The 17,581-nt window shown below is 41.4% G+C and overlaps 1 protein-coding gene across 1 annotated transcript in view; it reads right to left on the bottom strand.

The window, feature by feature from the left end:
- Positions 1–17,581, bottom strand: part of RP2 (RP2 activator of ARL3 GTPase) — a 54,132-nt gene that overhangs the window by 14,092 nt on the left and 22,459 nt on the right. The window contains exons 2-3 of the mRNA XM_040468731.1: positions 12,621–13,286; positions 6,677–6,791 (exon numbers count right to left, since the gene is read on the bottom strand). Of these exons, the coding sequence (XP_040324665.1) occupies positions 6,677–6,791; positions 12,621–13,286 (781 nt within the window). The remainder of the gene's footprint in view (positions 1–6,676; positions 6,792–12,620; positions 13,287–17,581) is intronic.

Here is a 17,581-nt window from a genome sequence, read left to right as displayed (position 1 = left end):
AGATGGACGTTGAGAGCATAATGCCGCGTGAAATAAGTCAGAGAAAGACAAACTCCGTATGATCTCATTTATATGTGGAATCTGAAAAAAACAAAAACAAAAACAAAAAACCCTGAACTTATAGATACAGAGAACAGAGTGGTGGTTGCCAGAGAGATGTAGGGTGAGGGGAGGGCCAAATGGGTGAGGAGCTCAAAAGGTACAAACTTCCACTTATAAAACACGTAAGTCATGGGGATATAATGCCAAGCATGGTGACTATAGTTAATAACACTGTATTGCGTATTGGAAAGTTGCTAAGAGAGTAGACCATCAAAGTCCTCATCATGAGAAAGAAAATTTGGAACTGCATACGGTGACAGACATTAACTAGACTTATTGTGATGATACTTTCACAATATACACAAATACTGAATCATTGTTGTACATCTGAAACTAATGCGTTATATGTGAACTATACTTCAAAAACACAGCTAGAAGTTTCTCAGTTCAGACTAGGAGCCAAAGTCCCTACAATGGCCTAGAAGGCCCTCTATCATCGGACTCTTTTACTACTTCTCCGACTTCATCTTGCGTTTACTGAATAAATGAATGAATGAATGACCCTCTCAAACAAAGGAACCCAAGTCTGACTAATCATTAGAGTCATCGGGGAAACTTTTTAAAATGCAGATTCTAAGAGTATGTCTCAGAAATTTTCGAATCAGTCTTTCTTATGTTTTTAAAAGCACCCTAGATGGTTCTGAGGATTCGGCAGGTTTAGATTTTCAAGATGGAAAACACAATGAATTTTCTCAATCAGCAGTCAAAAAGCTTTATTGATTGAAAGTAAATAATTTGTGGGGCACCTGGCTGGCTCAATCGGTTAGGCATCCAACTCTTGATTTCGGCTCAGGGCATGATCTCAGGTTCATGAATTCGAGACCAGTGTTCGACTCTGCGCTGACAGTGCAGAGCCTGCTTGGGATTCTCTCTCTCCCTGCCCTTCCTCTGCTTGCTTGCTCACTGTCTCTCTCAAAATAAATAAACATTAAAAAAAAAAAAAAGAAAGTGAGTAACTGCTTTAACTGGAGAGGAAGATTTAGAGACTCTGAGGTGCAAGGTATTTGAAATAAAAGTGAATTTTCTGGAAAAAAAAAAGTTTGCCCTTGGCTCAGAAGAGTGGTTTGCAACTGGGAGAGATTTTACCCCCCAAGGGGCATTTGGCGATATCTAGAAACATTTTTGGTTGCCACAACTGGGGGTGTGTGCTCCTGGCATCTGGGGGGTAGAGGCCAGGGGGGCTGTTAAACACCGTATAATGCACAGGACAGCCCCCCACCCAGTTATCCGTCCTAAAATGTCAGTAATGCTGAGGTTGAGAAACCCTCCTTAGGATGATTGATGGTCACTTTTAGATAAGGACCCAATCCACCCAAGTCCTGCTGGAATATTTCCACTGACAAGCCTGCTCCCTGTTCCATATCAGTCAATGCAATATTGGGCAGCCAAAAATTTTTCCCCAGTATTTTATTTTGAAAAATTCCAAACAATATAGAAAAGTTGGAAGAATAATATAAAATATCCATTTGCTCTTCAAATGTTAACACCCATCAAATGTTAACATTTGGCCCCATTTGCTTTCTCACACGCTACACCCATGCTGTTTTTGTTTTGCAGCCATTTGAAGAGTGGACATGACGACAGGACGTCATGACACTTCAGCACGAATCTCCCGCATGACCACAATATCATTACCATACTTAAGAATACTAACAGTAATTCCATAATATTATCTCCAAACTTCCTGAGGCTTCCCCAAGACGTCTTTTATAGCTTTATAGTTCACCCCATCCCAATCCAAGTTCCAATTAAGTTTTATTCATTGTATTTAGTTGTTATGTCTCTTTTAATCCACAATGGTCCCCCATCATTTTTGTTTCCCAGAACATTATCTGAAGAGTGCCAACCAGTCGTCCTGTAGAATGTCTTTTTAAGATTTGAATCATTATTTTCTCATAGTGTCATTTAACATGTCTCTAGATTTCCATTCTTTCAGATAAACTAGCAATTAAGTCTTGATTGGATTCAAGTTATTTTTGGGATGAGCTCATCACAGGTGATGCTGTGAATTTCTTATTGCATCGCATCAGAAGAAACACAATGTCAGGCTGTCCTGCCCTCCGTGATGCTAAGTTTGATGGGAGTGATTACCAAATCTCTGCTGTAATAATACATTTCCCTTTTGAATGAGAATGTATAAATATCCTATTTATTAGCAACTTTTACCCCAACAGTTTTAGCACCCACTGATAACCTTTATCTGAATTAATTATTACCTTGGGGATTGGATGATGGTGATTTCCAAAGTTTATCACTCCTTCTACATTTATTAGTTCATAGTATTCTGTAAAGTGGAGAAGAGGTTTCCTTTTATTTCCTCCTCCCTTTTTCGTCATCACTATGGATACATGGATTTCTTTTTTTTTTTTAATGTTTATTCATTATTGAGCGATGGAGAGGTAGAGCATGAGCAGGGGAGGGGCAGAGACAGGAGGAGACACAGAATCCGAAGCAGGCTCCAGGCTCCGAGCTGTCCGCACAGAGCCCGATGTGGGCTCGAACTCACAAACCGCGAGATCATGACCTGAGCCAAAGTTGGATGCTCAACCGACTGAGCCACCCAGGCGCCCCAGGATACATGGATTTCTGTTGTTAAATCAATTCCGTTCATTATCCTTTGTGATGCCCAAATTATACCAAGTTTGGCCAGTGGAAAGGGATTTAAGTTGGCTCCCGTGACCTGGCATGACCTCGTTAGACTGTGAGTACTTCCTATGGGTATCTCTGGTTTTAAAAGTTATTTATATGATGTTTATTGCTGAAATTCCTGTAACATCTGCCCATTGGTTTTAGTTCTTTTGTTTAGTCCTTTTATTTCTTCCATGTGGAATGTTGTGTTACTTAAGCACAAATATTACACTCGGGGTTGGAGCATTTCTATTAAGTCACTCCACTAACATTTCATGAGCACATAAATCGTTAATGTAGACCTGCCCATATACTCACTTCATCCCTAATCTCACACTTTAGGATGTCCATTACAATTATTATTGGCTCAATTTCTTTTTTTTTAACGTTTATTTATTTTTGACAGAGAGAGAGTGAACATGAGCAGGGGAGGGGCAGAGAGAGAAGGAGACGGGATCCGAAGCAGGCTCTGCACTGACAGCAGCAGGCCTGATGTGGGGCTCAAGCTCACGAACCATGAGATCATGACCTAAGCTGAAGTCAGATGCTCAACCGACTGAGCCACCCAGGTGCCCCTGCTGATTCAATTTCTGAAACCTGCTGAGAGTTTAAAGGCTTATTTTCAAGGTTCCATCAGAATGCTCCCATGTCAAAACAGTTGCATCAAAGGAACTAGGACATCTGTACTCTGAAAGCTATAAAACACTGATGAAAGAAACTGAAGATGAAACAAAGAAATGGAAAAATATGCCATGCTCATGAATTGGAATAACCAATATAATATTGTTAAAATGTCCATACTACTCAAAGAAATCTACAGATTTAATGCAATCCCTATTAAATACTAACAACATTTTTCACAGAAACTAATCTTAAAATGTGTATGAAACCACAAAAGACCCTGAATGGCCAAAGCAATCCTGAAAAAGAAGAAGAGGGGCACCTAGCTGGTTCAGTCAGAGGAGCATGCGACTCTTGATCTCGCGGTCATGAGTTCAAGCCCCACGTGGGGTGTAGAGATGACTTAAATAAATAAAACTTAAAAAAAAGAAAAAGGTGAATACAGCTGGAGGTATCTCAATCTCAGATTTCAACATATGCTACAAAGCTATAGATAATCAAAACAGTATGGTACTGGCACAAAAATAGACACACAGGTCAATGGAATAGAATAGAGTCCAGAAATAAACCCATGCTTATATAGGCAATTAATCTATGACAAAGAAAGCAAGAATATACAATGGGGAAAAGACAGTCTCTTCAACAAACAGTGTTGGGAAAAGCGGACAGCTACATGCAAAAGAATGAAACTGGACCACTTTCTTTTTTTAAAATTTTTTTGAAATGTTTTTATTTATTTTTGAAGGAGAGAGAGAGAGAGACAGAGCATGAGCAGGGGAGGAGCAGAGAGAGAGAGGGAGACACAGAATTCGAAGCAGGCTCCAGGCTCTAAGCTGTCAGCACAGAACCAGATGCGGGGCTCGAACTCACAAACTGTGAGATCATGACCTTAGCCGAAGTTGGATGCTTAACTGACTGAGCCACCCAGGCGCCCCAGAAACTGGACCACTTTCTTACACCATACACAAAAATAAACTCACAGTGGATTAAAGACCTAAATGTGAGACCTGAAACCATAAAACTAGTAGAAGACATAGGCAGTCATTTCTTTGACATCAGCCATAGAAACATTTTTCTAGGTATGTTTCCTCAGGCAAGAAAAACAAAAGCAACAAAATAAAAAGGCAGCCTACTGAATGAGAGGAGATATTTGCAGATGAATATCTGATAAGGGGCTAATATCCAAAATATATAAAGTTCCTATGCAACTCAACAGCAAAAAGTGAAATAACCCAATTAAAAATGGACAGAGGACCTGAACAGACATTTTTCCAAAGAGGACACACAGATGACCAACAGACACATGAAAAGATGCTCAATATCACTGATCATCAGGAAAATGCAAATTAAAACCACAATGAGATATCACCTTACACCTGTCAGAATGGCTAAAATCGAAAGCACAAGAAATAACAAGCATTGGTGAGGATGTGGGGAAAAAGGAACCCTCAGGCACTGTTGGTGGAAAGCAAACTGGTATAGCCACTGTGGAAGACCATATGGAGGTTCCTCAAAAAGTTAAAAACAGAACTTCCCTATGATCCAGTAACTGCGCTTCTGCGTGTTGACCCGAAAAACACAAAAACCCTATAATTCATACATACACCTCTATGTATACATTATTTATAGCAACATTATTTATAATAGCCAAATTATGGAAGCGGCCCAAGTGTCCATCAATAGATGCATGAATAAAGGAGATGTGGTGTGTGTGTGTGTGTGTGTGTGTGTGTGTGTGTGTATGCATACATACGCACATATAACATGGAATACTACTCAACCATAAAAAGAATGAAATCTTGCCATTTGCAACATGGATGGAGCTAGAGGGTATAATACTAAGTGAAACAAGTCAGCCAGAGAAAGATAACTACCCTATGATTTTACTTATATGTGGCATTTAAGAAAACAAAGAGAAAAAAGACAAAAAAAAAAAAAAACCCAGCCTCTTAAATACAGAACACTGGTGGTTGCCAAAGGGGAGGGGGAGTGGGGAAAGGAGTGAAATAGATAAAGGAGATTAAGAGTACACTTATCATGATGAGCACTGAGAAATATACAGAATTGTTGAATCGTTATGCTGTACACTTGAAACTAACATAACACTGTATGTTAATTATACTTAAAAAAAAAAAAAAAGGAGCCAGGTCATAATTTCTGATATATATACTCTATAGTAGATGCAGGCACTGGGTTAGAGCAAATCCTTCATATTGCTACAGTAACCACAAAGGTGTATGAAGTACTGTATTAATGGCTGAGTCATACCCAGCATTAGCCATTAAAATTCTCCCAACAAGCCTCCAACATTTTCACATAGGTTTCACGGTTATTACAATTTATACATAAAAAGCATGTAAATGCAGACATGCCATCTTTTCAGGGTATATTCCATCAGCACGGCATATTACTACACATATTGGCTCCAGCCAGTCAAGAAGAGCCTGATGAATCTTGAGCAAACCATGTCCCTGCTCTGACGGACAAACAGAACTCTGTCCTTTAGAATCGGTATACCTTCAAATACATGTAGGCAGATATAACCCTTCAGGAGGGCACACAAATTCCAGTTCCTCTGTTTGCAGACATGTTTTCAGTATCTGAACTTTATTGGTGGCATTTGTCCACTGGGGAAAACAATCCTAATTATGCATGGAAAGTTAATCATATTAAATACATAAAATAGTATACCATTTTGTTTATATTTCTTATTTCCTTTCCAGTAGGGTCAAAGCACACTAAAGCAGAAAGAATCCTTATAAAGTGCTTTGTAACTCTGTACCGGGAGAACAAAACAGTCACTCACTGTAGTTCAATACAATAAGAATTAGAAATAACAAAATATATAATAATGAAATGTGACATTCAAGTACTAACATGACAGAATAGGGGGAAAAGACCTACTGCCTAATTTCTAGTTAGTTACACAGGGATTTTTGAATGATGTGAAATTCTGACTTTTTTTTTTAATGTTTATGTTTGAGAGAGAGACACACACACAGTGAGAGCAGGGGAGGGGCAGAGAGAGAGAGTGAGGGGGAGACACAGAATCCGAAGCAGGCTCCAGGTTCTGAGCTGTCAGCACAGAGCCCAACGTGGGGCTTGAACCGAAGGACTACGAGATCATGGCCTGAGCCAAAGTTGGACGCTTAACCGACTGGGTCACCCAGGCGCCCCAACATTTTTGCCAGTTGTGAATAGTAACAGGAAAAAAAACAAAAACAAGAAAAAGAAGGCAATGTAAGAGAAATGCTAAGGGCAAGAGTAGTTCTAATCATGCATCAGGAGGATAACCACACAAGTACACCAATCATCCAGAAGGTACCTTTACTCAGCAGAGGAAGGAAGTCAGGTGCTTTCTCCCCAAAAACTCTCTGAGCGTCTTCAGCTTTCATTGACACTTCCTTGGTTTGAACTAGGAAGAATCCTTTACCAACCATCTGTGGAAAATAAAGTTTCGTTTGGATTTTAAAATGAACTTCTGAGATTAAAACAGTATTTTCCTCTTCTAGCATTTTTCGACATAAAACCGTGACACAGCATGCTGATGTTTGTTTGAATCAGCACTCTGATTCAGGGCGTTTGCTCTAACAAGTTTTCACATATGCAAGATTTTTCCAGATGGGTGTTTCTGGTTAAGAATCAGTGTGTGGTGCGTAAGGAGTTTGGTGACACATGCAAACGTCCAGTGAGAATGGTTAAGTAAGTAAACTAGGGTGCATTCATCACATGATGAAATAGCACAGTTCATGAAATATAACATACGACAAAAGGGGGAAGAGCTTAAGTAATAATTTTGAAAAGCATGATACAGATGTATACAGTAGAGCACAATAATAATAGACTACATTTATGGAGCACTTACTGTGTGCCAGGCAATTTTATGCACTTTATATATGTGTAACACATTTAATCCTCTCGTGTGGTAGGTGCTATTATTACCCTCATCGTACAGGTGAGGAAACTAAGGCACAGAGTGGCCAAGAAATTTACCCAAGGTCACACAGCTATAAAGTAAGAGAACTGTGATTCGAACCCTGTTAATCTGCTTATAGACTAAATAAATTAAAGATTATTCCTAAAAAGACTATTCAAGATAGAGTACGTTATGGATGGTTTTTAAGTTTATTTCTACTCTTCTTCATTGCTACAATACTGTACAAGGAGTACACGTTGATTTTTTTTAACGTTTATTCATTTTTGAGAGACAGAGCGTGAGCAAGGAAGGAGAGGGAGGGAGACACAGGATCTGAAGCCACAAGTACACGTTGATTTTTAAAATAACTATTAAAGTAGTTTTTAAAAATTGCACAGAATTCAACCACTTAGTTTTTTTTTAGCAAAGTCTCTTAGATTTTTAAGTATAAAAGTAGCATGCATGGGGGCACCTGGGTGGCTCAGTCGGTTAAGCACCCAACTTCAGCTCAGGTCATGATCTTGTGGTTCATGGGTTTGAGCCCCGCGTCCGGCTCTGTGCTGACCGCTCGGAGCCTGGAGCCTGCTTCGGGTTCTGTGTCTCCCTCTGTCTCTGCCCCTCCCCCCCTCTCAAAAATAAACATTAAAAAAATTTTTAAGTAACATGTATGCTCAATACAGAACACTTGAAAAATAAAAAATAGAAACAAATATGAACCAAGGTGCTATCACTCAAAGATGCCCCTGCCATATAGGTATACTTCCTTTTATCCTCCCAGTGTTCGTTTTCCCCCCATTACAGAAATGACCCCTGTTCATTGCAAAACCCATATAACTGCAAAAAAGAGAAGAAAGTCCTGCTCTGAATCCACTTCCTAAGAATAACCACAACTGCTAACATTTTAGTATATATCACTTCCCGGACTGAGATCTCAAAAAAAAAAAAATAATAATAATAATAATTCAGATACTTATATGATATTCTACAAATCTTCCCTTACTTGACTGTGAATACTTCCCAGCTATTCCACTATAAAGTCAGTTTTAATGGCTCATCATATTTCACCCTATGGCTACCTACGTTATTCCATACTATTCCATCAAATTGGATTCAAACTCAAATCCTTTTGGAGAGCCTTCGATGCTGCCTCAGGAAAAAAAAAAAAAACATACATAAAAAAAGTAGCAGAAAAGTGCATGGGCATCACTGCCAGGTGATGACTGCAAAGTTACTTAAAATAGCAGGAATAATCCTACCTCTGTTTCTAATTTTCTAGAGAGCTCACTACCTCTACCTCTCATTTCATACTCAGACACATAAACTGACAAAAGATGATTAACTCAAAATACTGTTACCTAAAAACAAATAAGGGATTATGAAACTTGATCTATTTCGATATCTCACTGCAGATATCCAGAGACTCCTTTTTCATGGAAACTCTTCTACTCTTAAAGACTTGAAAATAGTGCTTAACTACCCAACTTTAAATTATGCAATACGTTACTTCCCAACATTTCAGACCACTTTTACATTAGTTTGTCCTGTGCGTATCTGTGATGTAGCCAAGAGGAAGCAAGAAATCTGACTTTTTAGGTGAGAAAATTGAGGCCCAGTAACTTCTCTTGATTCACTCTGGAATGTGTTTTCTGCTTCATCCAGCTTCTCTGGACTTCCTAGAGTAAAAAAACCCTTAGGATACATTCAATTTATAAAAATAATGTGAATCAAAATTCTGTGCTGGTCCTAGGGTTGAACATAACCAACCAGAGTCAGCAATCACAGTTCCAGTTGAGGCTGTCTTAAGGTATTTAGGTTATGGTATGAGAAAGACTCAAGGGTTGTTTGCTTGTTTTTTTCATCTCAGAATTAAGTAGCTCCTACACATATTTTCCTGGGAACTCGAGCTTCATTGAAAAAAAAAAAATGTAATCTCTCAGGGGGCCTGGGTGGCTCAGTCGGTTGAGCATCCGACTTCGGTTCAGGTCACGATCTCACAGTTTTCAGGTTCGAGCCCCACGTCAGGCTCTGGGCTGGCAGCTTGGAGCCTGGAGTCTGCTTCAGATTCTGTGCCTCCCTCTCCCTTTCCCTCTCTCTGCCCCTCCCCTGCTCATGTTCTGTCTCTCTCTCGCTCTCTCAAAAATAAACACTGAAAAGAATTTTTTTTTAAAAAAAGGGGGTGCCTGGGTGGTTCGGTCGGTTGGGTGGCCGGCTTCAGCTCAGGTCATGATCTTGCGGTCTGTGAGTTCGAGCCCCGTGTCGGGCTCTGTGCTGACGGCTCAGAGCCTGGAGCCTGCTTCCGATTCTGTGTCTCCCTCTCTCTCTGACCCTTCCCTGCTTGCTCTCTCTGTCTGTCTCTGTCTCTCCCCAAAATAATAAACATTAAAAAATTAAAATAAATAAATAAAATAAATATGTAATCTCTCTCTTAACATGTAAATTGGTGATCTTTTAGCATGTTTTAATACCCTCTTCACGTGTACTCGGTGTCTTCTTCGTTTTGTTCTTTTTAGTCCCTAATTCTGTGCTTTCGGAATTAGAGAGGGTAAGTCCAACCCGAAAGTCCCAGGGATTTTCCTTCTAGGCTGAAGGGTGGTATCTGCCTTGACTCCCCGTACTTCCTTCACATTCCTGCTCCACCAGGCACCTGTCAACTCTCCTCTACTGCTGAGGCAGCAGAGTAGCATCGGACTTCAGGGCTGAGACTGTGGTCTACAAAGCCAGGCTGCCTGGATTTAAATCATGGCTCTTGCTGTTTCCTGGCTGAGGGGCCTTTTGCCAGGTACCTACCCTCTCTGTGGCTCATTTTCCTTATCTGCAAAAAGGGAAATAAACGGCACCTATTTCATAGGTTACTCTAAGTCAAGTGAGTTACTTCATTTAAACCCCTTATAACGATACCTGGCATATGGTGAACACTACCTAAGCGTTAGCCATTATTATTGCTGTTGTTGCGTTTTTGTTTCAAACTCTTCTGTAATCCAGAAGGACATCTAAAGAACATCATTCTTCCTGGTCGTGTTGTTTTCAAGTGCACACGACACTGTCATTTCACACATCAGATACTGCAAGTGAAAAGGTAAAGAACATATGATGACTCGTGAGGAAAGACGGTGTTTGTTCTGATGGCATTTTTAAAAAATAAGTGTGCTATCCACTCCTTGTTACCCACCAAAAAGGAGTTTAACCTGAATAATGATATCTTCTGCAAACTGTATGTAGATTAAAAAAAAAAAATCACCATACAGGATAAAGCAAATACTGACTTCTCAGATGTTGGATTAACATATGTGACTAGATAGCTCGAAGGCCAGAAGTACTTTTCTATATCTTACCAGATTCACAGCATGTTTTTATCAGATTGGCATGAACAAAAAAGAAAATACCACAGTCTTAAATGTGCACTTTGGCTTCTGTTTTTTTTTTTTTTTTTTTTTTTAATTTTTTTTCAACGTTTATTTATTTTTGGGACAGAGAGAGACAGAGCATGAACGGGGGAGGAGCAGAGAGAGAGGGAGACACAGAATCGGAAACAGGTTCCAGGCTCTGAGCCATCAGCCCAGAGCCTGACGCGGGGCTCGAACTCCCGGACCGCGAGATCGTGACCTGGCTGAAGTCGGACGCTTAACCGACTGCGCCACCCAGGCGCCCCTGGCTTCTGTTGTTTTGAAAACTAGATTTCAGATATGCTTTATGGATTTCAGACACGGGTTTTCTACACTGTAGGATGTGTAGCCACAGAGAGGAGGTCATCTTTGGTGGGGCTTTTTTCCCTTATAATGTTCCTTTCGACAGAACTGTTACAATTTCTAGAAAATCCATGGGGTGCCCGGGTAGCTCAGTCAGTTGAGCATCCGACTTCGGCTCACGTCATGATCTCACGGTTCGTGGGTTCGAGCCCCACATCGGGCTCACTGCTGTCAGCCTGTCAGTGCAGACCCCGCTTCGGATTCCCTGTCCCCCTCTCTCTGCCCCTCCCTCGCTTGCACTCTCCCAAAAATAAATAAATATTTTTAAAAATCCAACCAAAAAGAGACTTGGTAAGTTTTCCATTCGCTGCTTCATTTCTGGAAGTCTGATTTTTAAATTCAAAGACTCCTTCTGAAGGATACCTGATTACTGGATAATTAATACAGCCTTCTGCTGTCTCCCCACTGGAGCACCCGCCAACACCGGAACTGCTGCTTCCTGGAGCCCCTCATCTCTCCGTCCCCAGGTATTCTGCAAGTGGGAGCCGCTCCCGATAGAACTCCTCTCTAGTCCCAAATTCACCAAGTCCCTGATCCTGAGCCCACAAGCTGCTATCCCAGCCCCCACCCTTGTTCTGACACACCAGCTGCCCCTTCACATAGCAACAGGGAAAAGGCGAGTGGTGTGGGGCTCGTTCCCACAGTCACGTCAGGGGCCAAAAGCTGTACGCTGAAATGTCTTTCCTACCTTCCCTAGCCAAACTCCTAATAAATGAGGCCAGGCTTTACTCTGCAGTACTACCTTTGTAAGCTTCCACGGCAATCATTTATTATAAAGAATGGAAGTTCTCTGGGGGCAGAGAATTTCGCCTATGTATCTCCATCTCCGGCACATGCCATATTTCATCAGCTTTAAGTTGCTGTCGATTGCAAGATGCATTTCAGACAAGCAAAAACGTGGAAAACAAATGTGCATCCTATAATCAATGAAATACGGTAACAGAGTAACTCTTCACACAGTTAAGTGCTTAATAAATGCTTGCTAAATTGGACTGTATTTTTATTTTAAAAAAAAAAATTTTTTTTTCAACGTTTATTTATTTTTTGGGACAGAGAGAGACAGAGCATGAATGGGGGAGGGGCAGAGAGAGAGGGAGACACAGAATCAGAAACAGGCTCCAGGCTCTGAGCCATCAGCCCAGAGCCTGACACGGGGCTCGAACTCACGGACCGTGAGATCATGACCTGGGTGGCTGAAGTCGGACGCTTAACCGACTGCGCCACCCAGGCGCCCCGTGGACTGTATTTTTAAAAGTTTCTTTGGGAAAGTATTTTGAGGCCCAGAGGACTATAACTTAAGAGCTGCCTGTATTTCTCTTTTTTTAAACGTTTTATCTATTTTTGAGGGCAAGTAAGTGGAGGCAGGGCAGAGAGAGGGAGAGAGAGGATCTGAAGCGGGCTCTGCGCTGACAGCAGCGAGCCCGATGCGGGGCTCAAACTCCCGAAGTTCGAGTTCCTGAGCCGAAGTCGGACACCCAACTGACTGAGCCACTCAGGTGCCCCAAGGACTGCCTGTATTTCTACCAGCCAATTTGAAAAGAAAGTTCTCCAGAAAGTGGTGTGCTTCTACCTAGGTGTGTGTCTGTTTCTCTGGTCTCTCTCCTTACCTCATCAATTAGTTTTCTGGCATTTGCGATTGTATAATCGCCAGCAAATAATACCACCAAGCAGGATTCATCACTGCTCTTCGGCCTCTGACCTCGAGACACTGGAACGATACTTCTGTTGGCTTCTGTGGAAATGCGGACAGCTTTGAGCTCTTCGGTGGCAGGGAGAGGAACATGGTCTTGAACCACGGCACCTTCTGGAAGAAGGCTCCAGTTGAGTTCTCCTGACACAGGCGTGAAGTCATGAATGTTGCTCCAGGTGTTGTTGAAGATACTTAGCCCTGCGTCTTTGAACTGGAACGCTAGCTCAGGGTAGTACCACTGGAAACAGCCAAACCTGATGTTTGTGGAAGACTCAATGATGGGCTGAGTGGCACAGCACAGAAAGACTTCCAGCTTCCTACAGTCCCTCACACGGAACTGCTGGCAGGCTAACGTGCATTTGCAATCTCTGCAATTCCGGAAAAACACGCTGCCTTTCACAGGTCCCAGGAAAATCACGCAGTTAGCACAGTCATCGATAGTGATTGTAGCCGAGTGATCAAAAATATAGATGTTACAGTTCTCACAGTCCTGAATGAGGAACTGTTGTCCTGCCACTTGGCCAGGCAAGCGACCTACTGTTTCATCCTTCAGTCCGCTGAACATGTAGTCTTTTGGATCAACCTGCAGGGACAAAACACAGGCCTTGAGTATTATCAATAGCATCAGACAAATAATAGTCCGATAGAGTATAGTCCGATAGTCAAGTGTCTACTGGATCCCAGGCACAATTCTTAAGTGCTAAAATCTTAAGTTCCTACTCTCCCCGACTTTGCAACATAGTAAGAAAATGAAGAGCGCAAATTATTTTTTTCAATAAATAAAAGGAATGGGGGGGGCAGAAGGGAGAGGAGACCGTGATAAAGGAAGATTCAAGGACACATCAGCCAACCAATGTGGGGACACCGTTTGGATCCTGTTTCAACATACTAACTGTAACAATACCTTTTGGAAACGATTGGGGAAATCCTCCTACACACAGCACTTTGGATGTTATTAAGGGATATTTCAGCTCTGACCCTTTTTCTGTTTCTGATGCTTCACTTTTTTGGTTTTTATTTTTTTAATTCAAGTATAGTTAACACATAGCATCATATTAGTTTCAGGTGTACAATATGATTCAACAATTCTATACATTATATCAGGATAAATGTGCTCTTCATCCCCTTTATCTATTTCACCCATCACCCCCCCCCCACCTCCCCTCTGGCAGCTTCCAGTTTGTCCTCCATATTTAAGAGGCTGGGTTTCTGTTGGTCTCTTTTTTTTTTCTTTATTCATTTGTTTTTGCTTCTCAAATTCCACAAGTGGAAATTTGAAACAGCTTCTGCTTCTCTAAAAACTTCTGAAATTGGAGATAGGCCCAGATTGAAATATATTTCTCTATCCTTCAATAAACTGATGGATGGGTCTTAGTTTCTAAACCCCGACTGATTTCTGCAATACGCTACAGAAACTGGAAGAAGGCACAAGAATCACTCTATGTCATAACTTGCATCTGTAAATGTGATTCAAACATATCTTGAGCTTTTCCTACAGTGTAATTCTTCAAATGCCACCATTCCCATCTTTTACATATTCTAAACTAAAGCTCACATCACGTTTTAAACAGTATGCCTGGAATCCGTCACATTACATATTTTAAAGTTCTAACTGACCGCTCAAAATAGAGTCACAAAAAGGTCACTTTGATTTTTCCAAATTACTTTTGAGTCTACTTGCACTATTTTACCTCTTTGCAAATATTAGATTTCACGCCAAAACTGTTCATGTGCCAGAAATAGACTCCCTTACAGTAGGCAAAAATTGGATTATTCACAAAGGTTAACTTAATCATCTTGATTGTTACCAAACTAGCTTAAAGTGATTTATTCGGTATTGCACAATAAATGTACTTTTTCAGTTTTACATTACGTACTAGAAGGAGTACTCGTCTGTAGCATGAAACAATAAAAGAGGCCCTTTGTTTCCCAGTCTTAATTCTGTCACCTATAAGCAACATGATTTGGAAAAGGTGCTTGAACTTTCCAGATCTTCAGTCATTCAGCCAACATCTGACCAACACCCAAAATGAGCTAGATATTCTTTTAGGCACTAACATGAGTATGATGTTTAGTTACTTCCCATAAAAAAAAAAAAGTAAACACTCACCTAAACAGATGATTTAAAAACAACTTGGCTGTGCAATGCACGATGCCTAGAATATTCTGGAAACATAGAGGAGGGACTCCAGGGGTGGGGGATGTAGGGGTGTAAGACTTCACATACGAAGTCAGAGTACACGAGCTGGAGTTCACCCCCACAAAAGGGGTGGGAGTAAAGGACCCTCCCTTCCCACACCAGGCAAAAGTGAAAGAATGAACAAAATAAAACTCATCAGAGAACGTGAGGAAAACCGAAAGCGGTTTGGTGTTTAGCTGTGATACTAGAAGGCTAGCAGATGAAGCTAGAGAGGTAGGCAGGGGCCATGTTATAAAGCCTGGAAGTCATCTGTGGGCAACAGGGTGCCACAGGAGGATTTACGTAAGGAAAATGTGCATTTCGGAAAGATGACTCTGATCGGAATAAGGAGGCGGAGCACGGATCTGAAGATTGTTGCAGTCGTCCAGAAAGTGCTGGAAGCAGAGTGGTGGTTGGGAGGGAAGAGGAAGACGGGATACATTTGAGAACTATTGAGGAAGTAGAATCGACCGACTTGGTAATTCAATGGCTGTAGGAGGGAAGGCAGAGGGACGGGTCCAAAATGATGCCTAGTTCTCTAGTCGGTGATTTTCGACTTTTCCGACTATAATCCACGTTAGTAGATTCTTCAGCACAGCCCAGCACACATACTTGTGAGTATTTGTGCATGTACACATACCGAGGAAGTAAAAGCTTCACAAATAATATTTACCCTAATTTTGGGGTAAACCCCGAACGTTTTCTATTATCCCACCTCTAGGTTTGAAAAAACATTGCTCTGGTTTATGTGCTTGGATGTTGGTAGTGTCATACACACACAAAACAAACAAACAAACAAACAAACAAACAAACAAAAAACAGAGAGAGAGAAAGAAAAGAAAAAATATAGAGGCAACACAGGTTTAATGTGGAAAGAAGTGTTCAAGCAGTTCTATTTCTAGGACGTTACAGGTGACGCACGTATATCAAGGTGCAATACTCCACAGTTTGGTCTCTACCAAGAAACCCAACTAGCATAGCTTCTGGCTCCCCTATTGCCCAAGATCAACCCCAAAGGGACTGAGTAAGGAAAACACCAAGAAAAAGGGAAACTAGGAGAAATCCCTGTGGTACAGTGTGGGAGGATAAAATAGAAAAGGAACCTCTAGGGTTTCTGCTCTTGCTTCTTCCTCCCCTAAATCTTGAGACAACAGTATTTCTCCCACACTTGCTGGGACTCAGACTTCAGGGCAGGGCAGAGTGAATTTAGGGCAGGGCAGAAACCCTGTGCTGGTGAAGAGCTGGGAAAAAATAGGTGGGGGTGGGGGGCACCCGGGTGGCTCACTCAGTTAAGCATCTGACTCTTGATTTTGGCTCAGGTCGTGATCTCACAGTTCATGGGTTTGAGCGAGTCAGGCTCTGTGCTGACAGTGTGGAGCCTGCTTGGGATTCTCCCTCTCCCTCTGCCCCTCCCTGGCTCATGCATGCTGGCACTCGCTCTCGCTCACGCATGCTCTCTCTCTCTCTCTCCCTCTCTCTTCCCTTCTCAAAATAAATAATAAAAAAATAGGTAGGAACTAACTATGACAATTGCCCAGGACTTCTCCAAACCCTCATAATTGGCAGATTAAAATCTAAGGAGTGTCTTTTTTCCCCTTCAGTTTCCTGGCTTTTATTTTATTTATTTTTTAAAAATATAATTTATTGGGGTGCCTGGGTGGCTCAGTCGGTTAAGCGTCTGACTTAAGCTCAGGTCATGATCTCACAGTCTGTGAGTTTGAGCCCCATGTCAGGCTCTGTGCTGACAGCTCAGAGCCTGGAGCCTGCTTAGGATTCGGTGTCTCCCTCTCTCTCTGCCCCTCCCCTGCTCGTGCTCTTTCTCTGTCTCAAAAATAAATAAAAACATTAAAATTAAAAAAAAATAAAATATAATTTATATGTAAAACATACAGTGTATACAGTGTGCTCTTGGCTCTGGGAGTAGATTCCCATGATTCATTGCTTACATACAACAACCCAGTGCTCATTCCAAGTGCCCTCCTCAATAATGCTGCTTCTCTCAACTACTGATTAGTCAAGCAGACCAAAAAAATGAAATCAACAATAATATATAAGATCTGAACCATACCATGAGAATAAGCCTGGGTTCTGCATCCAATAAATACAGTACACTCACAGTTTTCTTAAGGACATAAGAATGCTTTTTAAATAAATCATGTACTAGATCATAAAGCCTAAATAAATTTTAAATAATAGATAACTTACAGACTATGACATGGGACCAACATGTAATTAAGTTAAAAGTTAATAACAAGGGGTGCCTGGGTGGCTCAGTCGGTCGAGCATCTGACTCTTGACTTCAGCTCAGGTCATGATCCCACAGTACTGGGTTCAAGCCCCACATTGGGCTCTGTGCTTACAGTGAGGAGCTTGCTTGGGATTCTCTCCCTCTCCCTCTCTCTCTGTCCCTCCCCTGCTCTCTCAAAATAAATAAATAAACTTAAAAAGTTAATAACAAAAAATAATTTTAAAAATTCTTGCCTACTGGGGCGCCTGGGTGGCTCAGTCAGTTGAGTGACCGCCTTCAGCTCAGGTCATGACTTCACAGTTTGTGAGTTCGAGCCCTATGTCGGGCTCTGTGCTGACAGCTCAGAGCCTGGAGCCTGCTTCTGATTCTGAGTCTTCCTCTCGCTCTCTGCCCCTCCCCCACTCATGCTCTGTCTCTCTCTCAGAAATAAACATAAAACAATTAAAAAAAA

This window comes from Herpailurus yagouaroundi, unplaced genomic scaffold (assembly GCF_014898765.1).
Source record: "Herpailurus yagouaroundi ecotype Mexico unplaced genomic scaffold, PumYag 67793, whole genome shotgun sequence".
Classification (NCBI taxonomy): domain Eukaryota; kingdom Metazoa; phylum Chordata; class Mammalia; order Carnivora; family Felidae; genus Herpailurus; species Herpailurus yagouaroundi.
This window is presented reverse-complemented; position numbering and strand designations above follow the sequence as displayed.